General features: G+C 39.2%; 1 protein-coding gene across 3 annotated transcripts in view; it reads left to right on the top strand.

The window, feature by feature from the left end:
• ZDHHC20 (zinc finger DHHC-type palmitoyltransferase 20) overlaps positions 1–26,325 on the top strand; it is a 48,574-nt gene that overhangs the window by 6,183 nt on the left and 16,066 nt on the right. For all 3 annotated transcript variants that reach the window (XM_066313058.1, XM_066313056.1, XM_066313055.1), the window contains exons 2-7: positions 11,696–11,722; positions 16,009–16,103; positions 20,107–20,227; positions 21,589–21,658; positions 22,749–22,781; positions 23,544–23,664. In XM_066313058.1, the coding sequence (XP_066169155.1) occupies positions 11,696–11,722; positions 16,009–16,103; positions 20,107–20,227; positions 21,589–21,658; positions 22,749–22,781; positions 23,544–23,664 (467 nt within the window). The remainder of the gene's footprint in view (positions 1–11,695; positions 11,723–16,008; positions 16,104–20,106; positions 20,228–21,588; positions 21,659–22,748; positions 22,782–23,543; positions 23,665–26,325) is intronic.

Raw genomic sequence — 26,325 nt, 5'->3', positions numbered from 1 at the left:
ACTGTTTGTTAAACAGTTTCCTACAACTGTAAGAGTTTATGCTAGTTTAACATGTACTTTCCTTACAAGTTACAAACTGTAGGTTCCTGGAACAGCTTTTATGGAGTTTTGATCTCAGTCATTAACTTTGTCCAGCTGGTGCATAATCTTCCTGTAACAGGATGAGTATCCATTTTTTTTCTCATTAGAATGTATAAAATGTAATAGAAACATTTGGGAAGTAAGCACAGACTACTTTTTTTTTTTTTTTTTTTTTTTCTGTATGAGCTGAATCTCCACCACAGTGTGAATAGGATATAAAAGGGATAATGAGATTGAAACAAATTCATTTGTTCTTTTAGCCACTTCCCCACTATTACCTCCTCCTGCTGTCACTAAACTGTCTTCTGTGGGATGTGCATAACTCCTCCTCTCCTGCATCAAGAAACAAACAACCCAGATTTTCCCCCACTTCTGCTTTCCTTCCTCCCCACAATCTTCAATGGAATACCTAATCTTTGGCTGTCTTCCCTTATCTGTGCTAGAAGTCAAGTTCCCCCTCTGCAGCATTTCAAGCCTTTGCTTTTCCTTTTTTCCCAAAAGACCAAATGGCTCATCCATTCCTTTTTCATCTTTTCTTTCAGCTCTTAAAATTGTCTTGTGAGATTGTCAAACACAAGTGGATCACAGGGAGCAGCACGTTTGCCTTTGCAGTTTCTGCAGTAGTCTCTGGTGCTATAGATGGTGCAGCATTGTCTTAAATGTGAAGCATGGAACCATTTTAATCATATGATCTACAGAGAGAGGGGTTTAAATCAACATTCTTTTGTTTGTGGTATTTTACTTACACATCTTGATGTGCATTTGTCTCCAGAGTGGGGGATTTTTATGCATCTCTTGTGAAGTGCTAAACACAGAGATAGCTATTTGGAGTTGTGGGTTTTTTTGGTTTTTTTCCTTTTTTAAACCTTTTTGTGACGAAAAAAATTTAGAGCTTGAAGTAATTCATATAGAATTAGGCAATCTGAGGCAATCTGCCAGTGCAGAGAGAAATGAAAGTTTAGATTAAATTTAAGTAGCCTTGAAAGAAACAGACATTATTTGTTTGAAGAGACCTGAACAGATAGTTATTGTATAAGCTGATTTGCACTTGTGTGTGGTAGACTTAAAACTTATGTAAAATGCCTCATCTGCTGCCTTGTCATGGGTGTGAATGCGGAGAACCTGTTACTGCACCATTCTTCATGACAAGGAATCATTGCTTTTAACTTTGTCAAGTTTGGATTAAAAAGAGAGAGAAAGGAAGGGTATTTCCACATATTCATATTGGTTTGTGGTTGATTGAAGCTTTTCACGTCTGTTGATTTGTGACCTGCAGATTTACCCTGACCATTGCTGAAAGGAGCCCAAAACTTGAAGCAGAGTTTGGTTTCTGTTCCAAAAAATCCTATGTGACTAACACTCAAGTGGGTTTTTTTACAGTATCTGAAAAAGGATGCCAGTAGGATTTTAGTGGGAATGTTTTATGTGTGTGTATTTTTATCTATTTACTCTGCTGCTTCTTAAGTTGCATGTTGAGGGGTTTAAATCTATTTTTTAAAAGTTTGGCTTCAGCTTTGTTATTGTATACAGATATATTGTGGCTGTGTTCAATGGTAGATACCTGCTGAGATAAAGCTAAAGCAGCAAGTGGTGCAGAGAGTAGGCTAGAACTTCTGTAATAATTCATAATTTAGACAAATTATAAATTTTGACAATGGAAAGCTTAAAGACCACTGAGCGCTAGATTCAGTTATTTTTCCTCTTTTGTGTGCCTGTTTTCTGTTAACATCCTCAAAGCTGTAAATATCCTACGTTTCTCACTACTTCCCACACTTGCAGAACTGTATTTCCAGGTTAAGCATGGAAGCAGGGATCTGTTGGTGAGCAGAAGCAATGGTCTGGGAGAGCTTTTAGGCACATGCAGGGGGGCCTCAGGAGCTGCTCTTCCATGCCTCAGGATCTGTGGTTGTCTCCTCTTGCTGCAGGCCTGCTCTGGAGTCTTTAGGCAGGCAGATGCACACCCTGGTCCCATCCCAAATGATGTCTCTGTGTATCCTCTCAGGCAACAACAGGTTTAAAGGTCTGGGCCAGCTCACACCTAGTTGTAGGAGTTGAGAAGCAATCACTCTCCTGATGTAACTTCCTACAGCTCGCTGTGGTCATTGACTTCCCTGTTAAGCCAGCAGCAGTCATTTCTTGGGCATCACAAACATTAGTTCCCACCAGAGTGCCCCACTCAAGTACTTCACCTGCAGCCAAGGATGTTCTTGCAACTGTGTTACAGCTACCTAGGAAGGTGACAGAAGTTAATTCCCTTAGTAGGAGCCATGCATGCATCAAGCCCTGCTTCTTGTTTTTTATTAGGCAGCATGCCAGCCCTGCTGTGCCCTGGGAGCCCTAATGCATCTCTGAGGGGCAGAACTGTTCTCCCCTTGGAACACTGCATTAGGCTTTGCAGTATTTCAGTTAATGTTCCTCGAGGCCTGAGTTTATGCTTTCCAAGAATATGTGGTGAACTGTCAGCAGGCAGGTGAGCTCTGAGGATTTTTTTGGTTTTATTTATTTGCTGGAAGCAATAGTTACTGAATGAGAGCTCTTGGATGATAAGCTCTGGTCTTTTCTTTTGTGTGCTTGCCTCTCTGTTAGCTCTGGACTACAATCAAAGATTTCATCTGGATGTTCTGGAGTATCCAAAAATCCCTTTGCAGTGGCTCATACAGTCACTTTTTTCATATTCCTAATTAATCTGGTACTTAAATGAGACCTGGTGCAACAAAATGATGTCCTTCTGACCTTGTCCTCTATCCAAAATTTCCAGTCCTTTTACTACCAGTGGTTTTTTCCCTCTGCAGCACCTGGATCTTTTTTTGTGTTCCTGGGAGTTGCTGTTATTTCTTCCTTTTTTGCAAAGAATCTAGAGGATGTAGATTTAGGTACAGTCAAGCGTTGTCTCAGGATGTTTCAGTCTAAGTAAGGTTTGATGTGTAACATTTTGTTTTACAAAAAGAACAAGCAGCAAAGCCTCCAGCATCAAAAGATGGCAGCATTTATTATCAAGCAACTAGATGAGCTGTATATGAACAGTTACCCTAAATCACCATGAGAAGTCTTTAAACTTTTGTTTATTCCATAAATATTTTTGTAATTTAAAAAATACTAAATATTTATTAGTTTTTGCAAGTCCAGTTTGTTGGAGACAGGAGTTGCCCATCACTGCTCTCCCACAACTGAGAGAGTTGTTAAAAACTGTACTTGTTTTTAAATGACATGTTTTTCAATACAAAACTTCCTTAAAGGGCTGAGTCCAGGAGCTTGGCTTATTAGTATCTTGGTAGGAATTCATGTAGATTACATACTGGCTGCTCTCTTGTCAATGTATTGCTGGCTGAAAATCAGCTCTTATCATAGGTAGTTCCATATTTAACCTCAGGTGGAAAATACCAGTCAAACTTGACCAACATTGCAGACTTCATTTAGTGAATCCAGTGATGTGATGCATGAGAGGACATCAGTTTGCTGGGCAGTTTGATTTCTTCCGTTACTTAGTGAACTTAGTGACAGCAAAATCCTCCTCTCAGAAAACAGAGTCCCTAATACTTTTTAAGGAGATTTACAAGGAGATCTTTTGCACAGAGTTTTGAAAATAGATTTGATCCTCACATTTGGGGAAACACTTGCTGCAAGCTGGGCCGGTAAGTAGGCAAGGAAACAATTGATTTTGGAAGAGTCTGAAGCCAAACATGAAGGTCCCTGCTGGCTGCTGACTGTTCTCACTGCTGGGTGAGGGTTCAGGTCTGCAGGTCACAGCAGCTGTGTCTGAAAATTTTGTTCTCCATGAACTGATGCCTCTGCTCCCCTGCTATCATATCTCACAGCTGTGTGGAATGGATAAATAAAGACTGTGACTTATTTTCATCTGTGTGGTGTAGAAGTAAATGGATTTACTAGTAATGTTCTGAGCCGTAAGACAGTCAGCTTTAAGTGACCTTTTTATTCAAGGCAGGTCTTGACAGGCAGTCACAAAGTGCAAATCAGTGGGTTTTTTTTATCAAAAAGAATTGGTGAATAGTTAATTACTTGAAAAATACCGTTATGAAAATGTATGTTGGTTGGTGGGATTTTGCTTGCTTTGGTTTTTACTTTATACTGACAGTTTCTGGTATTACCTGCAGAGCACCTGATCTTGTGCAGGGTGTGTTAGACAGCTCTGTACAGCAGCACAGTGTTTGTCAACACCAGCTGATTATCCTGTTTGTCACTCCTGTCTCTTGCAAGTGTCCTAGTAGTGTCAGCTATAAAACTACTGCAGTTATTCCTAACACAAAAGGCATTTTCACATGTACAGATACTTGAGTGTAGTGTTGCTATGAGCTTGATCTGGCCACCCTGAGGATAAATACCTCTCTTTCAAATGTAGATGTAATTAATTAGTGGTGTGGACATTAGCTAGCTCCACTCAGATGCTTCTGAGTTTCCATGCTTTTCTATCCCTTCTGTTTTATCCTATTCCCTGATGTGCCAGAGAGAGAACAGCTCACTGACTGATGCTGGTAAGAGCTCTCTTTGTCTTTCAAGAAGAAACCAGGCTTTCTTCTGGCTCTCTCTGATAGCTTAAAGGCAATATTGGAAACCATTTATGCACAGCACTTCCATGCTACTGAGCAATAAAGCCATTACTGTTATGATAAAGCAGAATTTTTGGTAAAGAATGAAGTCCAGTAATATGAGTAACCAGCTGAAGAAAGTGTGTGGAAGTAATTCTAGGGTTTGAAATCCATCAAAATGCAAATAGAATAAGCAGTGTCAATAGTGATTAAATAGCCAAAGAAAATCAAGTTACATTAGGGAGTTTTTGAGCAATTATGGTAAATTGAAAGTGAGTAGTGCTTCTTGGGGAATAGGGCTTTTCAGGGACCGTTAGAGCTAAAGGCTTACTTCCTACTTAGAAAAATCCTTTAGTTATTTGGGCTGATACATCTCTTAATACACTATAGTTGGTGTGAATGCAAGTGGTGGGATGGTGGGACTGAGGTTGACCTGGCAACACTTCCTTCTGCATGCTGACCAAGTGTAACTCTTGGTTGGAAGTAATTTAAAAAGTGCAGGCACCCTTGCTGAGAAGACCATTAGGAGACCTTTGGTATAACTTTCAAGAATATTTTGTAGCTGCAGAGGTAAGGAGCTGTCTGTAGGATTTTGTGGGTTCCAGAAGTCAGCTGCCTTTGTGGCTGTGTTTTTGAACTGCAAGTGGTAGCACAGGATTTACTGTTCCCACAATACATGGCAGAAATCTTCCCAGTTGTCATAGCTAAATTCATTGCTAAATGTAACTTGGTACCCAAGAAGTATCTCACGTTGCTTATGCTAATTTCTGCTGTAGACTGTTTGTATTCATGCATGTACTCTCTGCATTGAGACTGAAAAGACCTTGGCTAAATAAAAAGCTGCTTCATTATTGTGATAAGAGTTTTTTCTGGGCTGCAAGCCTCTGGCTGCTCCAAGTTACTTGTTCTAGTGAAAGAATCATTTTCACATTGTTTAAACCACAAATTGTAACGATAGCTGGTAACAAATAACAGAAGCATTCTGCAGTGCAGCTTGAACTGTCTTGTTTGAAATATTAATTCATTTTGCCTGTCCCTGGCATAATGCTTCTTTGAATCCTGTAGCAATGGGCACGGCAATCATGAGCATAGGAAATGTGGTCATAAAGCAGAGCATCCCCCTTTGTACCGGTGTCTCTTCCCTGGCTGCGTTTTCTTCCTCCTGTCTTCCCACCCCAGATTTCTAACACACGTGCAGTACCTGCAGTGCCTTTGAAGGCATCATCCTGTGATCGCTCGAGGTCCCAAAGGCCACTCTCTGGAGTGCTCTTGCTGGGCACAGGCTGTGTGAGGAGTTTGTGCTTTAAGGCAGTGGTGGCCTGACAGCATTTCTTTCCCCTCTCATGACTGGCTGTGACCCAGCACAGTGAGGGGCCACTCGCTGCCGTTCCCCTTCGCCCTGCAATGCCGGGCTCTTCGTGGTCACACGGACGGGCGGTGTAGTAGCTGCCAACTTCACTGGTAGCTCAAACATGACCCCAAGTGTCTGAGAAGGCGAGTGCTCGCTTTTGCTCTGTCTGTCTGCCACAGGGGAGTGAGTGGGTGGATGGTTAAGAGGGGTAACTTTACACACCCTTGCAGCGAGAGTTGTCCACCACAGGCCACACCTCTGAGACAAGCATCGAGGCAGAGCCGGCTGGCGGTGCAGCCATGCTGCAGACCAGCCCCAGGCAGTGCTGCTGCTGCTGAGGCACATGGTGTGGCAATGTGACTCTTAGTGCTGCCTCAGCACAAGGGCCTGTGGAGCCACATCTCTGCGGCATCATTCTGTAAAATGTTGCTTTCTGAATCCCCTGGCACTGTGCTGGGAGCAGAGAAACCTGTGTCTTATTCCTGGGTATGTGAAGTTGAAATACATCAGTCTAGACCCATATGAAGATAAAACAATTCTAAGCTCATATGGCTCAAATTTCTGCAAAAAACATTCATGGTGGCAATTGAGTGTGTGATTCCTGGGCCCCCGTAGCCTTTTAGCAGAGACCTGGCAGCATCTTCTTCTGTTGGCTTTTAGCTACATGATGCTGTCAACTCAGTCATCTTGAGTCATTTTTCTAAAACAACTCCTGGCTGTTAGGGGAGGAGAGCACCTAGTGAGTGCCTGCCAGTTGGGAAATAAGAAATCTCTCAGTGTGGAAGGTCACAGAATAAAGGCTTTTAGAGAACAGTGGAGAAGTGCTAAGGTCTTTGTGTTCTGTTGTTGCCCTGTAACAGAAGCCAAATGAGTATTTGCTCAAGGAAATTTACCCATTGTCATGTTTGTATCAGTAAATAGTGTTTCTGTCAGCTTCTTGTGAGTGATTAAGGTCCGCATTTGCAAATGGAAATTATGTAAGCATAAACCTAAGTTACGCTTTCTATAAAATGCCATTTTCTGAACAAATTAAATACTGGCATGATGTTAGTGGGGCTTGCCTTGGCAGACAGGGCAGTGCCTGTGGGGGGTTTCTGTTGAATTTCAGTGCTGTTAACTTCTGGAAATACATGAGTGTGTGTGTATATATGTGCTTGTGTATGTATAGGGGTGTATATAAATACACGTATATGTTTATTTATTTATACCCTTTTCATTAAAAGCTGAGAAAAGTTACGGTTGTGCATCTGGTGAAGGGATGCAATTGCACTTTTATCACTTCTTCTTCCCACCCTTAAGGAATGTCAGCCAAAATGTGAATGTTACTTTGAAATTTGTGGAAAGGCTGGAATAACCGAAGTGTGACTCCTGCTAAGAGCCATCGTGGGCGTGGATGGGGAAATAAGCACAGCACTTCAGTAACGAGATCAGTTCTTGTCCTTTGCTGTACTTCTATATTAGTTGGAGTTAAATTTCTTCCTCTGCAAGATGCATAACTAACTGTGGTTGGAACATGCCTTTTAGGGAAGTAGGAGGATGTGGTTGGGGGGGTGGGAGGGGGGCAGTTTATTCCAAGCTTGGAGACATATGTCTTGTCTTTGAGCATGCCTCTTGCAAGGTCTTGGGAGATCATAGCACCTCTTTGCTTCAGAATAGAGAGATTTAGGTGTTTCGTGTTACAGAATGAGTTGGAAGATGCTTGAACACTTCATAGAAACCCTGAAAATAAGCCTGAAACTAAAAGCAAACCAGGTCCCGAACATATTTTTCTTTCAGAGATAATATATTCTGAGAGGTTTCCTTGAGGCAGCTTAAAAAATGCTCCAAAGTGTTCTGAAGTTGACATTTCTATCAGTTCACACTCCAAGAGGAAAGCTTCCAACAAGTGACATTTTCCCCCAGTTTCATTTGTTATACAGTGAATGATGTCCTTGTGTCCGCAGGATTGTTTCCTGTGATAAAAACTGTAGGCTCCTGCCTCTTTCATCCTTGTGACATAGGTGAGATGAAAGATAACAGACAACAGTGTGCAGAAGAGTATCTAGCAAAGGGTAAGCAACAACTGAGACTCATAAAGGAAAAAGTGTCTTTGTTGCCAGGGGTGAGGCTAGGTGTCTAAATCAAAACTATGACAACTTTTTCCTCTGTGAAAGTCAAAGGTGCAATTTCTGCTTGTCTCCTAAGTGGACAGAGTTATAAAGTACATTTGAACCCAGTCTAATAAAAGCTATAATGGTGTATTTTGGAGGTAGTATTCTGTAGAAAGTGATCCCACATACTTCACATCATGTGCTTTATCCTTTGGGGCCCCAAAATGTTGGCAGGTCCAGTGTTTGAGCTGTTCAGTGGATCAGCTGGCAGTGTGTTGCACTGTACATCCTTGGGCAAGCTGCAGCAGCATGAAGTTCAGTGTAGGCCTGTCTACCTCTCTTTACAAGCAGGTTTGCTGCACTCCTTCCTCAGACTGATTTTGGAAACCCTTATGTAGTTGAGATAAAGCTCTGCACTGCAGTCAGACAGAGCTTGTTCACTTTGTTCAACTCCCCTGCTGCTGTAATACTGAGAGGTTTAATCCTTTGAAATTCTGAGGCCGTAGTGAAAACTCCATGTGCCTGAGCATGCAAGCGCCTGCTTCTGAGCTCTTTGCATTGAAGTAAACTGCAGCTTTCACTGTCTGGTTGTGTTTTATCCTTCCCTGGCAATATCCTTCTAGAACATCATAAGTCTTCTCACAAAATCAGGAACTTGGTATTAAGAAACAAATCCAAAGAATATTTTTTTTCCTTTTGGAGCTGAGCAATAGACTGATATGGCAGTATATTTTAAAATCCTGAAAAGAGCAGCTGTTTTATGCCACTTATGTTTCTGATTCATGGACAGTTTGTGTTGATTGCAGGGCTTAAGGCACTAAGTTTTGCTGACACATCTGTCCAGTGTACAGTGCTGTTGCATTCTGAGGTTAACATATAAATCATAAGCAGCGTTTATTTTGTTAAAACAAAAATCAGTAAACAAAAAGGCAGTGCTGCCTTGGAATTTTCCCCCCATCCCATGCCCCAAACAAGAAACCATGTTGCAAAAATGTTTGAAGTCAAAATGGTACTAATTTAGCAGAAGCTGGCAGCCATATCTAAACATCAGAAGCAGTAGAGGAGAGAAGTGATAGGGAGCAAACCTGTAACTACAGGCCAGGGATGGGGCCCACAATGGCAGTGTCATGTTCTGTGGGTTTTTTTGTCCTTGATGCAGAGTTCAAAAGCAAGAATTTCTTGACTTCTTGCTAGAATACAAAGCTTCTTGTTAGATAGCCTGCCTAGCAGATACTTAAAAGTCTTTTTTACATAATGATTGACTATTAACTTATGTGAAGAAAGGCCTTGCTTTGTAGTATAAAGATCCTCTAGAACTGTTCATGTGCCATCTGCTGAGTGAATTTGGACTGGTAGAGTTGCTGTTCATTTAATCTACTTGCCAGTGGGCATTAGAACAGTGAAAAGGATAGAAGCAGTAACATCTAACTTGCATGAGACTCTGAGACAGGAGAGAGTAGGACATCTGAGAATGTCAAAACAGGGTGAAAATCAGAAGCATTTCCATGTTGGCTTTTACCACAAACTGCAGGAGTTTCTCAAATGAAAATTATGAAAATTGTTCTACACAGTCTAATAACTGCATTCTAACCTAAGGGACCTATGTGTGAAAGAGAAATTATCTTCCTGGTACTGTGAAACTTAATTAATTTTTTGAAGGTTATTTAGGGATCTTTTCAATGAAGTCCCACATGTGATAAAATGCTCTTTTTGTGTGTGTGTGTGTCTTGTTTTTGCTTGTAAAATCTGTTCATTATTTTGAGTCTTCAAACATCAGATTTGGCTCATAGATCTGTTTTGTGCTGAGGACAGAAATGAGGCTACAAATTAAGAAGTACTTTAACACAATTACTTCCAAAAAATTTCCTGAAGTTTTATAGATAACTATGTTCTCTCACTGCCAACAGGGGATAATTAAGAACTTTTTTATATTTCTCGTCCAAGGAAATACATTTCGATGAATGAATGTATGCAAAGGTGTTTATTTAAGATATGAGGAGCCAAAGGTAAAGCTAAATCTAAAGTACTTTTAGTATTTTTTAAGTTAAACAAATATAGTCTGCAATTTTACTTTACTTTCCACTTTTTTAATAATTTTTATCTTTGCCTTGCTTTTTTGAAAACATTTCAAGTGGAGAAATAACACATTAGTAAAATTTTAAGCAAAAACACAGGATTTGCTTTAAAACTCGTCTTCTGAAGCATGCAGTGGAGTTTCAGGCAGAAACATGGGAGCAGGCTGTGCAAGTATGCATAGCTAATGTGAAATGAAACTGTTCTTTAGGATTGACCTCCTTGAGTTTGAAGCCAACATTGTTATATTCCAAATGGTAATTTCTTCCTCCTTTAGGTGGAAGGAACCAGAACCTTTTCCATTAGCTTTGCAGAGGCTTCTGTGTACAGACAGAGGGTGGATGTTTAATGGAAAGGGAGGGGGCAAGAAAGAAGGAAAAAACTCTAAAACGTGTCTGAACAAAAAGGGATCATCTGTACACTGAAATATCATCTCATTATACCTCTTGTTGCCCATAAAAAGAGGCACAGGAGCATAATAGAGCTGTAGACCCTTTCCCTGTAGGTATCTACAGATAAGTGACAGATGCCACCTCTGTAACAAAACAGCCCCTCAGAAGGAAGTCTGCAGTGCACATTCAAGCCCTGCAGATTTAAGAGTCTCGTGTGCATCTGGACAAAGCTCTTTTGAATGGTTGCACAGGTTAATGACAGTAGAGATGTCAGAGCTGGGAGAGGGGAAACAATGTCTAGTGAAGTAAAATGCAGGAGGCACAGTGTGCTGTTAAGATTTTGCACATGGTGGTGGCCAGAAGCTTGCATTTACTGTGTAAGAGGGACTCGGGAAGAATCCTTTCTTCACTGAGTTTCAGTAATTCTGTGTCCAAGGAAGAGATCCAGCAAGGGGAATGATATGAACACAGCAGCCAGCAAGTACAGCGGCTCTCTGTTCAGCATCATCCCTGAGCTGATAAACTGAGTGTGAAGGTATTGTAGAAGCCTGAGGGCAGGAAGATGTACTAGTCAGGCAGTGTACAAGGTAGATTTGAACAATGGCATTTGCTGTTGGCATAAAAGGAGATGAGGCTATAGGAAATAAAGAGGTGGAAAGATTTTAACTATGCCTGAAGAATTCAGGTCGGGGGAAGAAAAAGCAAAAAATAGTATGTGACAGGAAGAGAGAAGTGGGGGTAGGGGGGAATTGGGGAAGTAGGTTACATGTAGCAGTTTCACAGGGATTTCTGTAAGAACTTTTAATTTCATTTTATGCTTTCCAGTGGTGTGCCTGTTGGCCTAGCTGTTGACTCAGAAAAATGAGTTAGGTGCATATAGGAAGGGGAATATGCATAAATTCTGTCTAATTATTGTCTGTGGAGTGTTCTCACTTCATTAGCCCAGGGAACTGCATCTCTTCAGCTCTTCTAGTAACTCTCCAAGCATCAAGGGCTGGCAGGAGGAATATTGACTCCTGATTCAGCCCAGTGTTGGGTGGGGAGGCTCTGCTAACACCTGAAGTATGCTTTGGAACAAGTCAAATACCTTGTATATCTCACTTTTAGCCAATTACTTAATTCTGTACAAATTTACCTAACTTTTTTTTTCTTTTTCTTTTCCAGTTACTATTTCTTCAACTGCCGAAAAAGGTAATTTTTTAAAGTTTTTATGAAGATGTGAATAGCTGCTTTGCATACAAATCCTAAGGGACACAGAGTTTAAATGTACTCCTTTATGTTTGAGCTCTGTGTAGCGAGTAGATTAGTGCTAAGAAACAAGGTAAATATTGTACAGTTGAGTCTGTTTTGTTTCTAATAGCACAAACTTAGGACGATGACAAGACCTGTGACTAATGCAAGTAATGCAACTATGATTTGAGTTTGCATTCATTTTTAAATGGGTGCCTACTAACAACTAAGAAAAAGAAGAGAGAAGGAGCTGCAGCACATCTACAATTCCATTTTCTGTTTAGGCCTGCGACCTGAAAGACTTCAGGAAGAAGATAATTTGTTGTTGTACTGCTTAATATTTTCCAGACATCTTACCAAATTCCTCAGAACTCTATTCTTAAGGAGTAGTTAGAATTGTGAAAAACACAACCAACTTCAAAAGTGGCTACACATTATAATTTTGAATTTCTAGGTCAAGTGTTTGAGGCCTTGTTTTGAGAAATTTTAGTCTTTATATTTGCTTTAGCAAGTGTATGGCACAGTGGGTAGTAGTACACAGTGATAGAGATACAAATTAACCAAAAATAATTCTAGCATATTGTTGCTGGTATATTTTTTGGGAATTCATTCCAGTTTATGGGGGAACATGAGTGATAGATTAAGCAGATTTGCACATTAACTATCCACAGAGGGCTGTTTCAGACCGGTAAAAGCTCTCAACTCTTAAATATTTCGTAAAAAAGCACAGGACTGGCAGCTAATCTGGCAGTTTTCTTCCTGGAAAACATCTACCAGAACACTGTAAAAAGAAGGAATCTTGATGGAATTTGTCATTTTTCAATTTCTAATGGAGAGCTGAAAGAGTAGGAAAATCTTCAAAATAAACTGTAAGCCGTTCAAGATGCGAGCTTGTGTTACAACAGATTTTTTCATCCCATTTTACAGCTGGGCTTTACCTTGACTTCACACAATTCTGCAAGTTGCTGCTGTACCTGCTGTTGACCTGTAGATGAATAAGTTTTGCTTTCTAATTTCTTCTGGAAAGGAAGATCCATTTATCAGTTAAGGAAGTCTGGCAGAGAAATGTTTGTGTTACAAAGTCAGATCTCTATTTCAAATGCAGTGCCTATCTGACTGAAACAAGTTTCTCTAAATCTACCAGAGAAGGGAAGTGCTTAGGAGGAAGGAGGTTAAATAATGAGAGTGAGAGTATCACTGGAACCTGTTAAGCTCTTAATAGCTGTCACCTGCACACTGCTTGCACCTCCCATTCTGAATCATGTCGTAGGCATCTTGTATGCATGAATTTATCAAACATGAATGTTGATTCGAAAAACGACATGTGGAGTCTTTTTTCATTTGAAAAGAAAGCTGGCATAAGTTTTCTAAAGTTCTTGTAAAGCCAGGAATCAACATCAGAAGAGCTGAAAGACCAAAGTACCAGAAACATGGCTATGTTTCTGGTAAATCAATAATGTGCATCTTAACAAGTGTATTTTGCTCCATATTTCAGTGTAATAAGTACTACAGTAAAATGATTTGAATATAATGGCAAGTTTTGATTAAATTACTGGCAATTTCTTCACACTGTTAAGGCTCATTTTTTTCTTTGTAATTTTATATTCTTGTCTAGTTTTATATCCATTAGGACAGGGGAATAAAGTAAACTCTGAATCTCTGTTAACAGTATAATATAGTACTTATGTAAGTTGTTATAATAAGTTATATATTACTGCCTCTCTGTAATCTGACTCTGTCTTGAAAGTAGTATTAAGAATGATTCAGCGAAGAATGTTAGGGGCAAATCTTAGGAGGGCTTAGCATATTTTAGGAGGATTCTGAGAGCATGTCTTAAGCCATTGTCTTCCTGAGGCCATAAATTTGGCATAGTGTGCATCAATGCCTTTAAAGAGAACTGACTTCACTTGGTTGCAGCATAGCAAGAACCAAGAATCCTGAATTGCCTTAGTTTAGCCAGGAGTTTCTTGTGACTCTGAGTCTGGCAAAACTGGCAGATACTGGGGTTTGAGGTTTTTGTTGTATTTTCCATTTAGCTTGTAATTACAAGAAAATGAGCTGACTAGGAATGAATCTGCTTTACATTTGTACTGGAAACAGATACAGGATGCTTCAGGGAGTAGTCTGTAGAAGAGCTGCTGATACCCAAAGTGGTGGGTAGATGAACTGTAAAGTAAAGCTGTTAAAAATGGTATCTTCCCTCCCTCTCATTTCCTGGGGAGCACTGACAGGACAGTTATGTGTAATCAAGGGAGGAATGGCAGCATGGGAGCAGGAAAAGAAGCAAGAGTTTGTTCACAGTGAAGCCATTATGGACTGGCAATTGCAGGGTCTCTCCCTGGTGGTGCCCATCACTATCTACTGAGTACCCTTGGTTTTTAGTGATGGTGACAGATTGCAAGATCTCAGTTACACGAAAAGCGAAAAGCGCTTTAATAGCTGCCCCTATCCAATAAATACTGGTAGCACTGGCACAGATCTGTACCCTTGATGCAGCCAGCCATGGTCCTTGTCATTTTGTGTGTTTTAGGGGCATTTACAGCCTGTGACAAAGCTTTGAGGTTCTGCTCATTGACACATTGTGTGTGCACTGAAAATAAGCCTTCAAAAGGATCTGAATTCTGGCATGATTTTTATGGACAGAGTAGAACTGTTTACTGTGTAAGTTAGTTTTGCTGTGCCTTGCCCTCCTCTGTATCTCATTTCCTTTTTCCTTCTATTCAATTTCTCTCGCCCTGTTCTCCACCAAAGTTCTGATCTGTGCCGCTGATTCCACTCCAGTTTTATATCCTATTCTCCTCTCTTCCAAACCATTTTCTCATGCTTTAATTGCTTAACCACATTGTGTTTGAATGTTGAGTATGTTTTCAATAACAGAAAACTTCTAATAATGCATTGCCCACTACAGTAATACACAAGTTCTTTACTATCTGGAGACAGATTTAGGATGGCTTTAGAAAAGAGTTTTGTTTCTGGCATTTTGAGTCAGCTCCACAGCTGAAAATTTGCCAAGTGTGCTTGTAAGGTTGGAGGAATCAGTGGCAAAGGTAAAAAGAATAATTCTCTGATGAAAGCTCAAATGCAGTTTGTTTGTTTTCATTGCAATAAACAGTGAAAATCCTGAAAGATAATAAATTAAAGCCATGTCTTCTGTGACTCTGCACAAGCATTTTCTGAGCTGTTGAAGGTTCCCAAAGTTTTGAGCATTTTTTGCTATCCATGAAGTACATTGTACAGATTCTTAAAGGACTCTGCACATAAAAGTAGGTCAAATTTCCTACTTAACTGCAACTGAAGATAATATAAATGACGATAATATAAATATTTAATACGACTTCTCTAAGACTTGCTGTTCTAGCACAACTGATCTGTTTCCTCTTGACAAGTGATAAAGGAAACCATGAGAGGAAACAAGATTGGAAGGAGCTTCCTGGGTCATAAAGTCTGGATTTCTGGTCTTTAAGACAGCAGTATCATGCAGAGTCATTGGAAAATTTATTGAACTCCCTCTTAAAGCCAGCTGCATTTTATTGCCACTGTGACTGTAATAGGACTTTTCCAGCTTGTATTTCTCATATGATTTGAAAGAAGATAGTAAGAAAATCTTTAACTCTCACCTGGCTTGACTGGAGTGCAGTACTCTCCAAACCTGTTTGGGGATTTTAACTGTCACTGATGACCAGTGCCTTCTGTAATGGCACAGTACTGTGCTGTCTCTACTAGAAGCAGAAATTAAATTGAATTATGTAGGTCAGTAAGTAATCAATTACTTTGTGATTTGTGAACAGAATTACAGCATCATCTTCGTCCAAAAAGATTAGTCACTTACATGCCAGAACTGAGGCTGGCTCCTGTCCTGGGGAAAGACATGTCACAGGGACATGGAGTGATAGGACAAAGGGAAAATGACTTCAGACTGAAAGAGGGCAGGTGTAAATTAGGTATTAGAAAGAAATTCTTTATTGTGGGAGTGGCAAGGCAGCAGCAAAGGTTGCCCAGAGAAGTCGTGGATGCTCCATCCCTGGAAGCTTTCAAGGTCATTTTGTGAACATATAATAAAAACATTGTTTCCTTGAGGAAGAGCAGCCATCACATTGGGGGAGTGAAGGTGGGTGTTTATTTTTTTTTTTAATTGTACAGTTCTAGAGTGCCAAGTGTGGTTGTTTAGCCCTCCTCAAAGATCAGGGGGTTTATTTCTTGTTCTTTTCAGCTGTATTCACCAAATTCTTATTTGTATTTTATTGCAGTTGTCTACCTTGTGGTTTTTCATCTGTCATTCATCATGTTTGTATGGTCCTATGGGAAGACAATTTTCACATCTCCTGCAACCCCCTCTAATGAGGTAAATATAATGTTAGGAAAATGTCAGTGCCTTTTTTATAAATAGCTGAACTGTTTTCAGTGATGAAATTTGTTTGCAGTACTGCATGATTCACCTTTCACTTCTCATTGTCTAAAATAGAACAGCATGACGATGTATCATGAATGAAAATGATCAAGTTAGTCTTAAAATACCATATGCTTTGTGTCATGACATTTCCTTATACAAAATGTGTGTTTAAATCATCACCAACTTGGCAGTCTTGTGCAGTGCTATGCTATGAAGTAGCTTGAAACCTGAAATTTTTAAAACTGACAAATGAAATACAGTGACAGCATCTTTATGTTTCCTTTTTAAGCAGTTTGTACCGTTGTTTCAGTAACAAAGGGTAGTAATGCATTGTATACTTGTGACCTGGAGGACTGAACCCACTTATTAGTCAAGGGTTAAGGTTTAGGAACACTGACACGGGACTACATAAAGAGGCTTTGTATAATAGCAAAAGAATGCATGATGACTGTAAGAAGTTTTGTTTTGAAAAAGAACCATATTAATTCAAATAAGCCTGAGATGGATTACCTTGCTTTCCATTTTCTCTAATGTGTGCGTACGTAAGGATTAAATACGGTCACTAAATTTAAAATGTCGCACTTCTCTTCCTTGTTTTTACAAACCTTTTAAACTGCCTAAACTGTTTGAGATGTTGGTTGCTCTGTGGGGGTTTAATTTTTATTCTGTTTTCAGCAAAGCTGACATTCGGTGCCAATCTGATGTCAATCTTAAACACTCTTGAGATGAGTTATTCCCATGCTTTAAAGAAAAAGCAAACACTGCTCTGTAGTGCTTAATTACATCTTAGCGATTTGTATGTTAAAGCTATAGAATATAAAGTGTAAAAAGCTAAACACTATTCTGCTGTTTAACTAAGCAAAAAGTCTAAATGTAGCTGTTGAAAGGTCTGGGGCACAAGTCCTGTGAGGAGCAGCTGAGGGAGCTGGTGGAGAGCTCAGGGGAGACCTCATCACTCTCTGTAATTGCCTGACAGGAGGGTGCAGCCAGGTGGGGATTGGCCTCCCAGGTAACAAGTGACAGGACAAGATGAAATGGACTCAAGTTGCACCAGGGGAGGTCTAGATTAGATATTACGAAAAATTTCTTCACTGAAAGAAGAAATTGTCACAAGCAATGGAACAGGCTGCCCAGAAAAGTGTTTGTCTCCCCATCCCTGGAGATTATAGACTGCATAGACGTGGCATCTGGGGATATGGTTTAGTGGTGGACTTGGCATTATTAGGCTTATGGCTGGGCTTGATGACCGTAGATGTTTCCAACCTAAATGATTCTATGAATTGCTAAACTTAAAAATTCAAAGGGTCTCGGCTTCAGGGTCATTTGTTTTTGCTTTTTCTGGGATGGTTTTGCAGGAAAATTGTAAAGTTAAGCAGGTTAACTAGTTAAAATGTGGTTGAAATAGTATTATTCTAGATTTTATAAAGCTGTATGAACTAGAGCTGCTCTTAATGCTAGTGCCTAGTAACTTTTAATGTCTGTTAGCATTCTCCATTAATAGCAAACTTATTCTGACAGTGCTTTTCCTGTAGTTACAGTGATGATATACCAGGCTTATTGTATTCAGCAAATGAAAGGGATGGCTTGGGCATATGGCATCTAATGAATTTTTTGTGTATTAACTGTGGAGATAGATCAGATTTAATAAATTTTTCTTCTACAGCTAGCTTTAAATGAAAAAAAAAAAAAAAAAAAAAAAGGATAAAAGGGTCTGTCCTACCAAGACAACAAAAAAACACTAAAAAAATTTTAAAAAGCAAAAAAACAACCAAATTAAAAACCCAGTACCACTTTTTCTGTTTCTGGGCAAATGTACTAGTGAGTAATTTATGCTGGTTATACTTAAAAACAAACATGACTTCAGAATCTCTCTATTGTGTGAGAGTGTAAATGTATATATTTTTAGTAGTTCAAATTGGCCATTCTTGCAAAACAAATAGCATCCTGTGATCTTACTATTGAACTAAAAAAAAAAGATTCTGCAGCTGCTGTCTTGGTGTAATCCCTGTACATTTGTCCTGAGAAAGAACAATCAGCATTATACAAGATCCAGAAAGAGGAAGGAGACAAAGGGATTCTTTCTGTTTTCAATAAGAACTGCTGGAACCTCATTGGGAATTCTGTTTGCTGTGTGGTAACAGACAACTTTTGATGTCTTTGAACATATCCTGCTATTGTCCTGAGAGACTGTGGTCTCATAGCCCTATTAAGTTCTGAAATTAGAACAGAAATGTAGCTTTTTGGAAAACCAAAATCCTACCCAGGATTTTTTGAGTAATACTATGATGTTATGTAGACAAACTTAGAAAGTGTTAAATCTTGTTACTGGGTTCCTTTTCTGTGTACTAATGGTTTGTCTTGAAATGTCATCTAGAGGGAGTGCTCATGTTTCTTGCAACCTCTGCATGATTGCAGGTCACAGAGCCCTGGGTCACCTAGCAGACTCCCAAGGGTAGGAGGGATTAAGATGTACTGCCCCATGTTTGCTAGAATGGTGCTTCACATCTGTCTTAAACTTTCCATGTGAGCATCTCCAGTTTTCATGCTTGAATAAATATCTGTGTGATTAAATTTAAATAATGAGGTCAAAGTCTTGGTGATGGCTGAAATGTTAAACTTTAATTTCACCCTTTGCATGGATTAATTCTAGTGTCTGGTTATTTAAAAGGGTATTATTAAACATGTTTCATGTTTCCCTCTTGAAGGGTGGGTAGGCTCAATAACTGGGAGGGTCCTTCCTATGTGTGACAGGAGGCTTAACTAGATTCTGTGAGCTATGAGGCATCTTGCTTGCATTCTGGTTAGAAAATAGCACAGAGAAATTGCAGCAATATCTTACTGCTTCCTCCTTGCTGTAAGTGGAGTCTTCATTGTTGCTTGCCAACTGACTGTAATCCAAAAGAGTAAGAAGTACAGGATGGGAGGAAAATCCATGTGAACTAATCATGCACATGTTTTTGGTAGGAAAATACGATCATACTAAACCACACTAAGCCAGTTTTAGTTCCAGCTGCACACATAGCATTTTCCACTCTCTGCCATGAATGCTTTGTCTATGTGTGCTCATAAAGAGAGCTCTTATAGTCCATGCAGGAAGCTCAGAGTTTAGAAGTGCTTTGAAACAGAAAAATACCAAAGAAAATAGTCATTTCAGCCCCTGCTGCACAGGGCCTTGTCAGCACGCTGGGTTTTGTGCGGCTTACTGATAAATACTGTTTCAGCAGATACCAAACTAAGTGTTTCACAAATGAGTAAAAGCTCTCCAGGTTTTTCTGGTGAAGGCTTACATTTCAGTGAGGTTTCAACAGGAATGCTTGCCAGGCTTTACTCAGAATTTTAGCACACTCTCAAACTGTACAGGATTTGCCGAAGTTGCTTTCAATACAACTTAAGAATTTTGAGACTAGAGTTGACTACTTCTAAGTTAAAATTCCAATTTAACTCTTCCAGCTTCTGTGCTGGAGCTGTGAAGCCCACCACACCCCCCACCTGCCTTTTCCTTCCCCCCATCTGATTTGTACCCCTCCCTGTGTTAGAGAGGAAGTGGAATAAGAGACCTTCAGTGCCTCATTGCAGCAAAAGACTGTTGCACCTTCCTCTTGCTCGCAGTTTACTTAATTTATGCTTATCAGGAATTAAAGGAAAGTTTACACTTTAAAGCTCACCCTGAGTCTCCATGTTCCTTTGTATTGAAGAGAAAATACTATACATAATGGAACAGAGATAAAAATTATTTTCTTGATAATACATCCAGAAATTAAATACATCTGGAAGACATCCAGAAACTTAGGAGTTCTAAGGATCTCCTGTGTTTCCTGTGGCATTCTTTTTTTTTGTATTTATTTACATAGTGCTTTTGGATCAGTAGCTGGGGGCACCCAAAGGGTCTTTTCCTTGGAAAACAAAGTAATAATTAATCTCTTCCCTCCTATCCATTTTTTTCCATCCCTCCTAGTTCTGTTTGTCAAAAGCTGATAAAGAGCAGTATGAAAAAGAAGAGAGACCAGAATCCCAGCAGGAGATTTTGAGAAGAGCTGCTAAAGACTTGCCTATCTATACAACAACAGCATCGAGAGGTGAGATAAATAAAGATAATATATAAAGATAATTCTATGCTCCTGAAGTTGCTGTTTATTCATCTGTTGCCATTAAATGAACAAATGTTAAGCAGATATTGCAGATGCCATGATGTTACTTGTTTGTCCTGGTGCTTAATCCCCCTGAGAGAAACAGCAGTCCTTTTTTCTGGGGTTCTTGACATAAAGCCACTACTTGAAATTAAAAAAAAAAAAAAATCTTCTATCAAGTAGAGAGTTGACAGTTATCTCCAGCTGTGGCAATTAAAAATAAACATAGCAAAGAAATACAGCTAAGATAGCTTGAAATAGGGAAATTCAAACATGTTGCTCAATTTTATAATCACTTTTATTCCCATTTAAACTTTTTTTTTTTAGCTGTTTTGGTCGGCATGAGGAGAAATGTACTTAAGATCTTAACATACTCTTCCAACATAAAAACAAATAAATGTTATTTCATTCCCATCTGTAATTTAGTACAAATCTAGTTATGAACTGTTTCTGGATTTGCTTTTAATATATGTAGGCATTTTATTCTAATTTATACATGAATGATCTGTGAAAGTGCCGTCTTATGCATATGTATATTCTTCAAAAATCTATAGCTTTTATATGTATATATATATATATATATATATAATTTTCTCTTTCTTAAAACTAGCAACAAAAACATAAAATTCTCAGAATAACCACTGCCAAAGTTTACTGTGACTTTTCCAAACAAAGTCTAAGGACACCTGGCTCTTTTGAATACAAGCCTCCATTTAAGATAATCCCCATCTTAAATTCCAGGAGTGGTCTGGGAAGTTGTTGCCAGCACTTATCAGTTCTGTTTAGCTGTAGATGTGGGCTTTCCTCCTGTTTTCAAACTGTGTGTGCTGGTGTCTTATTTCCATTGAGAAAAACCTGAAGGTTTGTTTAAAAATATCCAAGAAAGATGAGGAAGAAGTGATTTACTGAACAGTCTGCTAGATCCTTGTTTGGTCAAGTGGATAGAGAAAGCCAGTGCACAAGGTTGACTTGCTGGAAGAATGTAGTTTCACAATAAGATGCCTTAGTACACTGTGCAGAGGTGAAAGGAGGATCACTGCCAGAGGATGAAGGATGGGAAGACTTGGGAGTCAAAGAATAAATGAAAATGACTGAGCAGAGTAGTAATAGATTCTTTTGAATACTTAAATATGGTACATTTCTTTAAAAAATCAGAACCACATATAATAAGAGATTATGTACATGACAGTCCTTAAGAACAAGTGTGGCAGGGGAGGGCAGGAAGCTCTAAGATTCATTTCATGTTATGGGGGAAAGCTTTCATAACATCCAATGAGTTCTACTGACCTGACCCTTGCACTTCAATGCAGCAATCAGATACTGTGATCGATGCCAGCTGATCAAACCTGACCGCTGCCACCACTGTTCTGCATGTGACGTGTAAGTGTCTGAATCTGGAATTACAGATTTTCTCTTTCCTGAAATCATCACTTTAATGGGTCAGTTCCTTCTGTTGGTGCAATGTTATGGTGCAGCCCTGTTGTCTAAAGTGGTAGAACTTTTTAGGAAACCTGCTTGTAGCTTTGTAAAACAAAACCTACATTAAAAAATAAACTAATTAAAAAGTAAAATAATCATAGATTGAAAGTAAAGAAAAGTAAGTCTGAGATACTAGCACCAGCAAAAGCTTATTCTTGAACTGTTTCATTGTATCTTGTTTCTGTAGCTTTGAAACAGATGTGTTCTGCTAATAAGGTTTATCTCAAAAATTGACAGTTGAATGACATGCCTTTAACATTTCCAAAACATCACTGCTATTCCCTATTTTCATTGTGAATCATCAGAGAAGTCTGCACAGGCACTGAAGGCTGAGGCTGTGCATGAGAATTCAGTAGGCTAAGCTTGAGGAAATCTCGTTAACTGAAGAGCCTAATACACATCTTTTGGCTAAAATGAATTTTGTTAGCAAATACAATGAATGCCTCTGTGTCTGAAATGTCTAGTATCTGTCTTCATATTAAAACTGGATTAAAATGACATGTGAACTATTCAAATTGCCCTTTGTGCTGGTCTTTTCCTCCATTGGCTTTAAAAAAAAAGCCAGCAGCAAACAAAATGGTAGCAAAAAATAGCCCTAAGGAAGACTTAGTTGAAATTAATGCCAGGCTAACACACCTTATCCATACAACCCTGAAAGATCCTTTTGATTTGTTTTCTCTGCATGCACATAAAACTAGTGTGCCTTAATGAACTGGTGCATGGTGTTGCTCAGTAATGCTCCCCATGCTAATTTAAGAAACTCCTCATAACTCTTCTGAACCTCAATTGGTCCTTTTGGGTGAAAGAACAGCTACTCTAATATAGAGAATTAGAATGATTAAGAGGGGCTTGAAAAAGATGCAGCAGGGCAAAATACTTGAAAAAAATCAATCAATAAAAAGCAACACCCTAAACTGTAGAAGCTAAAGTTACATGTCTTAGAAAGCAAATGTATTTTTTGTCTTAACTTGCTGGAAATTCTCTCTTTCAGATGTGTGTTAAAAATGGACCACCACTGTCCATGGTAAGTTTACTTTTAAAAAATTCCATGTAAGAGTGATGAATTAGATGCTTCTTCAAAAATTCTGACAAAAGTTCTTTAACGTGTGGGAATAAATCTTGTTCCTAATGTGTGTTGGAGTGTAGAGTTGTAAGTGCAGTCATCCAAACTGTGCAGTTTCTCATTGTATAGAAAAGCCTTGGCATTAATGAGACCTGTGAGCAAAGGCTTTTCTTTCTTTTGTTCACTCTGTTGGTGTTAACAGAAGAGGAGATACCCACTGCAATGGGAGAGTCATTTCTCAATTCTAGGTGATGTGTATGACCCATTCAGACTCTTCTGCAGTTTTTATTCACTGGTAGTCTGTGAAAATACTATCTGCTGTCACTGTGAAAAACATTACTGCCAGTAGTTGACTTAGGGGTGGTTTTGTAACCAAAGCAGCATCCACTGAAATTAATGGCAGGTTCCTGTTACTTTCTGTGGTGGCTGCGGTTAGTTTGCAGTGGGAATTGCTTCCTGTAAGGACTGTATATTGTAACACTTTGCCAGCTCTCATCCTGTCCTATACAATCATGCAGGGCAAAATTTATGTTAGAGGCTCAGGACATTCAGCCTGAGAAATTTCCTTCAAAATAGTGGCTTCTGAAAAAGTAGTGTTGGAGTGTTTTGGACATATCCTGACATACACATTTTGCTCTGCAAAAGCTGAATGTATTGTGGGGTTTTTGTTGGTTTTATTTTTTGTATACCTTAGTAACGTTTTTCTCTTTCCCCTCCTTCTAGGGTGAATAATTGTGTGGGATTTTCTAACTACAAATTCTTCCTCCTGTTTTTAATGTATTCCTTACTGTACTGTTTGTTTGTTGCTGCTACAGTCCTGCAGTACTTCATAAAGTTTTGGACAGTAAGTTCTAAGGCTTTTTTTGGTTGTTGTTCATTTGTTTAATCCTGCATGTGTTATTGGAGGCTGCATCAGCATGTTGTCACTCACCATTTACTCTGTTCTGTGGTTCACTGTCATTAATGACATCAATCAAAGTGACTGAAGCAGGAGAACCTTATGAATTTTGATGAATTAAATGTATTACACTGCCCAAGATGAGTAACGGAGGAAAGGAGTTTTGCTGAGGACATTGTGCAATTTCTCTGCTCCATCAAAATTGACTGGCACTGCTCGGGTTTTTATGAGACTGTGGGATGCAGATATGTAGGTAAAGAGAGAACTAGCCATATCAAATAATTACATATAAGTGTGTGTGTGTATGTGTGTATGTATATATATATATATATATATATATATATATATATATATATATATATACACCTGACAATTGGAAATAGAAATAACAGTTTTGTATGTTCCCAGACTTGTCTATGGGTAACCTGCTGCCAGATAAGGGAGATTAATTTGTTGGGAATTGTCTGAGCTCCATTTTGGAGTCCCTGCATAGGCATGTCTGAACTTCATATTAGTGGCTTTTATGATCTGGTATGAGTAGAATGCTAAGGTATATACAGTGTGAATGCTATACATCTTCCTTGAAGCTGTTATCAGATGTCAAACAGGTAACACACATACATGCATCTTAATATGTTTATTGACATTTATGTGAAGGCAACAATCCTTGTATGTCAGTGTTAAATTGCTCCTATCAGTTTTGTTTCAGCCACATTCCAAGCTGAACAAATTGCCTTCTGTAGTTGTTCCCTTTCATCTACAGAAACTTGTAGTGTGCCTTCCTGTCTCTAGACTGATGTGTTAGTGGCAGAATTCCCCTAATCTGTTTCCATTAATAAGCATGTGAAAAACTACCACAAGTGGAAGGAAACTACCAAAAGTGGAAGGGTCTCAATCACATCTCTGGGTAAATAACACCACATATTTCTTAGATGCTGGCTGCTGTCAGAGGAACTGGAAAAATTAGTAACTATCTGCAGCAGTAGATACTGATATTTGCTTTATTGGAGCAAAAGGTTGCTGCCATGTCAGGGTAAGAGAAGCTTGATCATGTATTCAAAATAGCTGTACTTTGAGACAGTTGGCATTAGGAAAGCTAAATGGTGCAAAAAAAGTTTGTTTTCATCTAAATTTGTGGGTCTGATCTGCCAAAGTACTGTGTTTCTCTTATCCTGTCAGTTCTGTATAGCAGCTTGTCACTAGGGAGAGCAAGGAGCCATGTGGGAATTGAGCTGTCAGTACTGTGAGATGAAAGCCATGAATGTGTTTATCAGTCGTAGCTGGGTCTTAAAAGATATTTCAAATTAAATGGTCTGATTCTGCTGTTCAGTCTTGCTTGGCTGTAAATAGTTAAATTTTCAATCTGTGAATGTGCCATTTCCAAACATCTGCCTGGCTGCTTTCCAGTGCTTTGTATGCAATTTCTAAGGAAACTGTGGATCCACTCTTACATATTTACCAGTCAGTGCTTGAGCAGAAAATAGACAAAAAGCATTTGCTTTGTTATCTTGCTTTATAATCGTTAGTGCAACAAAAAAGGCCACTGGACAGCTGACTACAGTGAACAAACTTCAATACCAACATTTGTAGCAGGACTCTTCCAAAGCTCATCGGACACAATGTTGAAGTGGACTCTTGAACAGAGGAAGTAAACTTAAGAGGGATTATTTTTTTGTTATTGATTCAGTTGTTAAAAATGCTTCCTGCAAGAATGGGCTACTTCTGAAATGTGACAATAGACAACGTAGTTGTGTACTTGCTTTCAATTCCGGATACTTCCAAGACAGAATCTGGCAATGCCCTGATCTTATCAGTAGAATGGATCTCTGACTCACTTTACTCGTATTAAGTCACCCACTTCACAAAGCTAAAACTCTTCTGATCTTATAACTGACTTATTAAAGTACATTTCCAGAAAGAGGTGGCAGCTTCATAATCTTGTAGGCTTGCAATTTTTTTTATGTCTCTTGTGCATTAGCTTTTAAGCAAGGAAGGTTCTCTCTACATTTGTATGCAAACTGAAGCAGAGTGCTGCTGACATGTGCTGTCTGTAGACTGCTTCAGTATATTGCTAATGCTCAGCTTTGTCTGCTGCAGCATCAGACAGATTGCTGTTTGGACATTTTCTGTTGAGGCTGTCTAGATGCACAGAACCACTGAATATTTTGAGTTGGAAGGAACCCTCAAGGATCATCAAGTCCAACTCTTCCCATATGGGGATTAAAAACCCACAAGTTTGGTGTTATTAGCACCATGCTCTAAAACTGAGCACATCAATGTTGGTTTTCCCTCCCTCTCAAAGCTTGACTATAGGAAATGTTACAGTACACCTTCAGAAAGTAGTGCTTTTTTTTTTTTGCTTCCTCACAGAAGTTTTTCAGAGACTGTGCAACAAACTGCTGGATATATCCAGTGTTGGAAAGAAGTATGGACTGCTGCTTGGGGAATGTAGCCTGGGGGAAGAACTTTAATGAGGTTGTGGAGGTGTATGTTGCTAACTACACAAATGTAGCAATCCATGGTTTTGCACTGTTGATAATACTTGCATAGAGACATGATGCTCCTACGCAGAAACTTGGAAACATTGTGAGACATGCACACCTACCA

Source organism: Sylvia atricapilla, chromosome 2 (assembly GCF_009819655.1).
Source record: "Sylvia atricapilla isolate bSylAtr1 chromosome 2, bSylAtr1.pri, whole genome shotgun sequence".
In the NCBI taxonomy this organism is placed as follows: Eukaryota; Metazoa; Chordata; class Aves; order Passeriformes; family Sylviidae; genus Sylvia; species Sylvia atricapilla.
This window is presented reverse-complemented; position numbering and strand designations above follow the sequence as displayed.